The sequence below is a fragment of the Microtus ochrogaster genome, linkage group LG4 (genome assembly GCF_000317375.1).
Source record: "Microtus ochrogaster isolate Prairie Vole_2 linkage group LG4, MicOch1.0, whole genome shotgun sequence".
Lineage (NCBI taxonomy): Eukaryota > Metazoa > Chordata > Mammalia > Rodentia > Cricetidae > Microtus > Microtus ochrogaster.
In genome coordinates this window covers 64534750-64542702 of record NC_022030.1, presented here as the reverse complement: position 1 = coordinate 64542702, position 7953 = coordinate 64534750, and the positions used below count along the sequence as shown (strand labels likewise).

Here is a 7953-nt window from a genome sequence, read left to right as displayed (position 1 = left end):
TATCTATCTATCTATCTATCTATCTATCTATCTATCTATCTATCTATCTATCTATCTATCTATCTATCTATCTATCTATCTAAAAGGCAGAGTTTCACTGTTTTTTCTGGCTGACCTGGAACGCACTATGTAGACAGGGCTAGTTTCAAACCTAGATCTGTATGCCTCTGCTTAAGTGTTGGAATTAAAGGTTAAAGGTGTACCATCCCCTGTATAACTTGATTTTTTAACTTTTACATTTCAGTGGCAGGAACAGATAAGTAAAAGTTTCATTGTTATCATTATTTGTAATTATTATATGAATCTAATTAATTTTCCTAACCTGCCTCTATTTTGAACAATAAAGGTATTTTGTACTCTATATAAGCCTTTGATATGGTGAATCCCAATTAGGCATAGTGTTGAGTTTAATCATAGCTCTTTGGGAGAAAAAGGCTAGCAGATCACTTTTAAGTCCAAGGCTAGCCTGATCTTAAAAGGTCCCATCCCTTCCACAGCTCAACAACAACAAAAAAGTTGAACCATAAAAATATAGTTGTGAAATGTCAGAAGGGTATGGTTAAGGCAGGTAGTAATATATTGGTTGTGTGTGTGTTAGACTATAGTACAGTGCTTCATACACATCTAATAGAATGTTTTGGTAAGGTGAGTTCAGATTAGCTGTTCAGGATTCTGATCTTTCTGTTTTTGTTAGTAATTGACATTTGTTGAAAGTGATGCAGATTAGAATTTGTTAATGATAATTACAGCACCCTCTAGGGATAGTGGTACTAATTTGTTGAGACAAACTGATATATTGATCAATTGTGACATGTTCTATGATATCAAATTAAGATAATTCAATTATTAAAGATACCAGAATGACTTGTTCTTTTTATTTGGAAATTATGGTTACTTTTGTGTGTGTATGAATTGTACATATGAGCATGTCTGTGTCTATACCCATAGAAATGTATGTGGAGGCCAGAGAAGGATGTTGTGATTTCCCTGTCATTTTCTACCTTATTTACTTGAGTTAGAGTCTGTCATTGAGCCTGAAGCTGTTTTGGTTAGCCAGAAAATTCCTAGAATCTGCCTGTCCTATCCCCTCGCATCCCCAATTCTGGGGTTACAAGCCAATGAAGACATTTTTTGCTTTTTTAAAAAACATGGATTCTAGGATTTGAACTTAGGTCCGTGTGTTTATACTGCAGGCACTCTTACCTGCTGAACCATCTCCCCAGCCTCAGCTTGTTCCTTTTAAAATTAGAAAAGGGCCATACTATATACCCACTCCATTTAATTCATTCATTCATTTATCTATCTATTTATTTTGATGCCAGGAATCAAACCCCAGGGTCTTGTGAAGACTAGGAAAGTACTCTGCCACTGAGCTACAGACCTAGCATATGTGTTAGCCTTATATGTGAAGATAAATGGGCAGAATTACAAACATCTGGATAAGAAACATGGCTTACCCCCTGTAAATACCCCTGGGAGAATAAATAGGTGGGAAAAGGCCTGTAACATTAGATTTGTAAGTCCTATTCAACAGGAATTGATTGCTGCACAGGAAAGATTAATTCCTGTGATCATCTTGTAGTTTCTATAAGAGTGAAATAAAAATTATCATTAAAGACAAATGATCCTCATGACATCAGTAGGCTCAGTCAAGTATGATACATCATACATTTTTATGTGAAGTATCTGGAAATAGTACAGTACTCTTTGTAAGTCCACCAACATGGATATCTATCAGGTTGAATTTCAAGATACAATATGCATTTTGGTATGAAGTACTTGGAAACACAGTGATTTTGGTTGTTGTTACTCTTTTTAAGCATAAATCTAAGTTGAAGATTTTTGGTAATGACTTCTCTCCAGTTTTTTAGAACTTCATACTTTGTTACTGATTTCCAAGAGTAACTTTACTTGGCTGTTAAGTTGTCTTCATTGTTGAGTATATGAGCTTCCAGTGATTTCCTCCTTTTTCAACTTATATTTCATATTCCCGAGGGGATAATGCTCTCTCTGAAGAAAACTTAATCCTAGGAACTCTGATTCTTTGAAATAAATGAAAGAATTTTGGACAATGCTACCAGAATATTTCTGGTCCTTGAACAATGATTTTATTTTTAATTAATTTACTTATTATATATACACTTGCCAGGAGAGGGCACCAGATCTCATGATGGTTATGAGCCATCATGTGATTGCTGGGAATTGAACTCAGGACCTCTGAAAGAACAGCCAGTGCTCTTAACCTGAGCCATCTCTCCAGCTTCTTGAACAATGATTTTGAATTACATTTTTTTTTGTAAAATTATTTTTATACATCTGAGTGTTCTGCTTGCATGAATGTCTGTGTACTGTGTGTACCCACCTAGTACCTGTGGAGGCCAGAAGAGGGTGTCAGATCTCCTGAAACTGGAGTTAAAGAGATGGTTTTAAACTGCTTTAGGGGGTGCTAGGAATCAATTTGGGGACCTCTGAAGAGCAGCTAGTGTTCTTAACTACAGAGCCATCTTTCAATCCCTACCAACCAATCCTTTTTTTGGTGGGGGTGGGGAGGGTGAGAAAGACACTTTTAATTTTCAGATGTTGATTTTGCCTGACTAGTAACTATGGAATGAGATTTATCTGACTTAATTGGGGAACATGAAGCATCTGTAGGAATATTTTACTTTCAAATGTCTTAATGTATTCACTGTCTAACAGGCAGTTTGATAAAGTTGAAATCTGTGTAAGTGATGTAGTGTTCTTTAGAAAGAAGCATTCAGGGAGTCTCAGATAAGGTTTTCTTTTCACAGGTCAGGATAATCTTGATAAGGAATTTCTGCTGTCCTCATCAGCAATCTTAAGTTGGTTTGCCTGCCATGGAAGAGTATATGTCTGCGATTTTTAAACAGCAAAGCTTCAAAATAAATAGGTTCTGTGTTCTTAATAGTTTTCTGCTATTACCAGTCTTAGGACACTCCAAAGTTGTTCTTTATTTTCTTTTCCTTTTGTTAAAAAGTAGAAAAATGTGACTTGCTGTTCTCTGTAACATTACTGTTACTTAGTATGTATTTCAAGATGATCCTGTCTGGGTCATCCACCACAGTGAAATTTAATCTTGTACTTTTCCCTCTTAATCCCAAATAAGGGAAATGGAAGAGGAGGCATGCAGTTACAGATCTCTTTGAAACCTGATAGTATGATTTTTTTTTTTTTATTTTGCTGGAGGACAGCTCAAGGTTTCAGTTGAAATGAAGATCGTTTAAAAAAGTATCTTAAGCATGATGTTAAAAAAGGGTTCATTTTAGTATATATAAAATAAAAACAGACAGAGAATGCATAATTTTCATGGACTATTAGACTTGGAAAGAAACAATAGAGATCATCTACTCCAGCCTCCTACTGGTGAATAAACACTCATTTTGTGTTTATAGAAAAAACTATTTGATGTTGGAAACAGGAATTTGGGTTTGAAAATACTTTGTTACCTAATTTTCTGCTTTGTCTATTGGAGATTTTTTTCCTAGTTGCATTATATCTTAATTCAAGTTTTGTATCTATAAAATTGTAAATTCATATTTGTGTTTAGGAAGGTTGTACGACTTTTTTATGTCATTGAATGGGTCATGCATACTAAGATAATGCTTTCAGATGCTGAAGTGATTAACTTTTAGACCCCTACTTGAGCATTATGCAAGTAAGAGTTTAAAATAGTAGAAACATACAGTTTTGCATCTCTTCAGAAATGCCACCCTGCAGGTTCTGTCTGGGTCAGAGCTTTTCTTACTTGTTTTGAATATTCTACCAAAAATATATGAATATATATATACATGTGTTTGGGTATTGTAGTCAAATGCTTTTGGGGTTATCTATAAATTTATATTTTTACTTTTCTTTTGTATTTTTGTTTCTAACTGTTAAAAATTTGGGCAATAATGTCCTAGTTTTGTAGTTTAAAGAATCAAAGGAATGATGTTTGCTGTCTTGAAAAAATAAAAGTCGTAAAAGGCTGTTCACTAAATATTGTGAAATCAGCTTTCCACCCAGGGAGCTAGGCTTGAAATTAGACTGTTGCTTTAGTTTACAAATGAAAATGAGAGCTGATTTTTCTTTGAGTTCAGCTGTGTTAGCTTTCACTGTCCATTTTATCTTCCTTATTGATACCATGCTACATCTTTGCAGCTTTGTTCACATGGGTACCTATTAGATTGAGTTGCCTTGATTTGAGCAGATTACCACTGATAGAAACTTGGTAGCATAGACTGTTTTGTTTTGAGTAATGTGTATAGTTAGCTTAGCCATTTTTTTGTGAGCATAGACATGATGTAATCAACATTGAGGAAAAGGAAACATGAGATACAGTGAAAGAAGATAGCTGCATAATTGGCTGGATATATTTAATACATTAAGAAGTGGGATGGAATAGGTGAATCTTATTCTGTCAGCCCTGTTTCAGAGATTTGAAAATTGTCAATGCTTTGTCCATTGATATGAATATCTAGGTCAGTCCTGTGTGGACTCTTAGAGACCACAGGAGTTGAATGTTCAGGAACAGTCTTGTCAAAATTCTCCATCTTGACTTGATACTCACCTTTGGAACCTCGAGTTATCAGAGCTGCAAAATGGTGATGTAACATGATCTCAGAGGGTAGGTAGGATGTCCTTCTTTGACAGATTTCCCCAGTGCCTTCTTGCATTGCTGAGAGGAACACAACTAATTCAAAGTGTGGAGGGTTCTCATGCTGGAGCAGGGTACCTAGAGGACTTGCTGGTGTGATGGTATGGTAGTAGGTTAGTGGGAAGATGAAGAATGGACATTCCTCAGAACTGATGCCATCAAGGTGGAAGTCCACACTGGTCTGGTAGAGTTCACCATTTTCTCTTTCCTGGTATAGTACAGCTGAGACCCGAACACTGGTCAAAGGGCTGGGCCGGATGTTGGCCACTTGGAAGATAAGATTAGGTTTGCCATCTTTGTGAGCTACTACTGCTAAGTCAGTGAAGCGAATTGAGAAAGCTCTGTTTTTTGGCCGTGCAATCTTCGCCACAAAGGCACCTAAATTAAAAAACCATTGAGATATTTTTGTTTTATTTTGTCGTTTTAAAGATCAGAAAACTTTAAATCTCAATACCTTTTCTGAATGGGAAAAGTATGCCAAGTAGTTACATATTTCTCTCTCATTCCACTCATTCTGCTGAGTAAGAAATTTATACCATTGTTCATTTAGATAATCTTACTTATCTGAATTTTTGAGAGTATATGTAACATTTCTGTTAAGAACCAACAAAAAGCCCATGATTTCAAAACAACTGTAAGAAAAATTTGATTTGTTAGGAAGAAATGTAAAACTTTATCTTGTAAGTTACAAAGATCAAGAACTGATAATTTTCTATATTCATGCTCTTATTTACAAAAAAGTAATAGAAAATAAATTCAGTATGGTAACAATTGTACAACTTTGAGTAAAGAATAGATTCAGAGCTAAGTGATTAGAAAAGGAGAGGGCTGGAAGAAGGGTAATGTATTAAAGAATGTTTCACTTTGAAGTTTCTAGTAGGCTGTTTTTGGGAAGCTTGCCATCAAGTGATTCAATATATCTTTTAAGTGCATACTTATTGTGTACCACTCACAACTATAGATGAGGGTTTCCTTAACCGTTCCTGTGCCTCAGAGCCTGTTGCCTGGCTGGTGAGGCGTATTCAATCCTTATAATTATGTATATACATATATATGTGTATTTATATAGTTTATATATGTATATAATTTATTTTATGCATTATGAGTGTTTTGCTTTCATGTTTGGTATTTGTTCACTGTATGTGTGCCTGGTGTCTGAGGAGGCTAGATAGAAGAAGGCATTGTTGTAAGCTGCTGTATGTTTTCTGGAAATTGAGCTTAGGTCCTTTGTAAAAAGAGCAATAGGTGCTTTTAACCACTGAGCTATCTCTACAGACCCCATAATTATGTTGTAAATGCTTAACTGTTAAATTCAAACAGAGGAAGTCAAATATATTGAAATTCAGTTAACATTTGTAGAAGTGTACAGTATTACATATGCTGTATCAGTGCATTAACAACATCTAGCAGTGGGTTATACTGTAATTCTGAAGTATTGTAGTTAACTTGAAATACCTGATTCTGTTTATACCACACTTACTGGTAGTGTGTGGGTATATCTACCCATCTACCAATCTCTCCATCCATCTATTTGTCTCTGTATAACTTAAAATGCATATCATACATATTTATGTACAACTTCATAATTGAAGGAAATGGCAGATTTAGTTAGGGGTTAAGTGCAAAAATTTAAACATTTTTCCATCTAAACACATAGATTATCTTAAATTTATCTAAGAAAGGAGCCAATGTAAATATACTTATAGAAGTTAAGTGATTTGTTACAAAGATGTAGAGCCAGTTGGTAGCACAGTGGGTCATCTTTCATGATGTTCAGTGCTTATCTATTAGTCTATTAGTATGCTTTTTTTGTGTATGCTACAAAAAAAAAAAAAAAAAAGGAACCAGCACTGTTAGGGGGAAGAGTCTTGTGTGTTACCAGACATATAGGTAAATATTTATGGCCATATTCCCATTGCATTTTTTGTATATCTGTAACTTTAAAACATGGTGCTGAATGTGCTGCTGGGGGCTTGTGTTGAGTACATGGTGATCTCAGAGGAGAATGTTCTACCATGAGAAAGAAGATTAAGAAGTCAGCTTCTTCTGTCAGGGAGTATGACTGTTAAAATTTGTGTTTAATATACTTACTCACATACTTAGCAAAATAACTTCTGTGTGAATTATTTTTAGTTTTTTTGTTATTAATTTTGCATAGTATATTCCTGCAAGTTAATGATATGGTCCTTTTTTCTTACATAGTGCTAGTATTCTTTATATATTTCTATTGTTTGTTCCTAGATTCTTTTCTTTCTCTCTCATTACCTACTTATAATAATACAAATAAATTGTTTATAGCAGACCTGCCTATAACCAACTATATACTTTATAAAAGGTTTGTAGTATTTTTTTTATTTAAAAACAAAAATAATTACCTGTGATAAAAGCCTCTAGCATGAGGCCTAGGAGCATTTGTATGGCAAGTAAGGCGATTGCACTTGGACAGTCACCACTGGGGAACATGGTACCGTAACCAATTGTAAGTTGCGTCTCCAGGGAGAAGGAGAATGCAGCTGTGAAACTGGTGATGTGTTTCACACAGATAGTGTGGTTTTCAGGTGGGTCGTCGTGATCTATTTCCAGATCACCATTCATCTCAGCTAGAACATACCAGAGTACTGCAAAGACAAGCCAGTGGACAACAAAAGAAGCAGAAAAGACCAGCATCATCCAGCGCCAGCGCATGTCCATTAGGATTCCCCATGCATCCCGAAGATAAGCAAGACCTCTTTGAGCACCATCCATTTGAAGTGTGCTGTGGCCATCTTTTGTGACCATCCTCCGGTATCTTTGACTTAGAAGAGGAGCGTTAACTTTACAATTACTGCTGTCCATCTCAGACTGCACTTCTCTGAAATAAGAGTAAAGCAGTTAGTCCTTAGCTGACTTAGAGCTCATATTCATGAGTTCTGAAGCGTTCTTATGGTATTTATGTAAGAGGGTAATTACTGGTCAAACCATTTATTTATTAACTGGTTATGTATTATTTTAGGAGATTTCTTATACTTTCCTTGAGTGACTGTAAAAATACCATTTGATACTTTGTTTTCTAAATATATATTTGAATTTCAGAGGGTGAGGCATATGATTTATGCTTTTTTAATACCTACATTTATTTTTGCACAAAGGGAAACATTAAGTATTTATTGAGTTAACTAAATATTATTTCTAAATAAACAATTTCTTTAAAATTTGCTAATTATGAATAATAGTTAAGCAGACTAAATTTAAATTTATAAGTATTCTATTCTTTATTTATTTTTTATTTATTTATTGGTTTTTCGAGACAGGGTTTCTCT

At 34.8% G+C, this 7953-nt stretch overlaps 2 protein-coding genes across 6 annotated transcripts in view; one reads left to right on the top strand and one right to left on the bottom strand.

Annotated features, from left to right (window-relative positions):
• Gigyf2 (GRB10 interacting GYF protein 2) overlaps window positions 1-7953 on the top strand; it is a 140087-nt gene that overhangs the window by 61553 nt on the left and 70581 nt on the right. The window lies entirely within an intron of this gene.
• The window catches only part of Kcnj13 (potassium voltage-gated channel subfamily J member 13), a 10820-nt gene continuing 5253 nt past the window's right edge, over window positions 2387-7953 (bottom strand). Inside the window, exons 2-3 of one of the 2 annotated variants that reach the window (XM_005361739.2) lie at window positions 7030-7505; window positions 2387-5032 (exon numbers count right to left, since the gene is read on the bottom strand). In XM_005361739.2, coding sequence (XP_005361796.1) covers window positions 4410-5032; window positions 7030-7489 — 1083 coding nt within the window. In that variant the 5' untranslated portion in view covers window positions 7490-7505 and the 3' untranslated portion in view covers window positions 2387-4409. Of the gene's footprint in view, window positions 5033-7029; window positions 7600-7953 lie in introns of those variants that run through there. The other variant, XM_013351742.2, reaches the window with a different exon arrangement.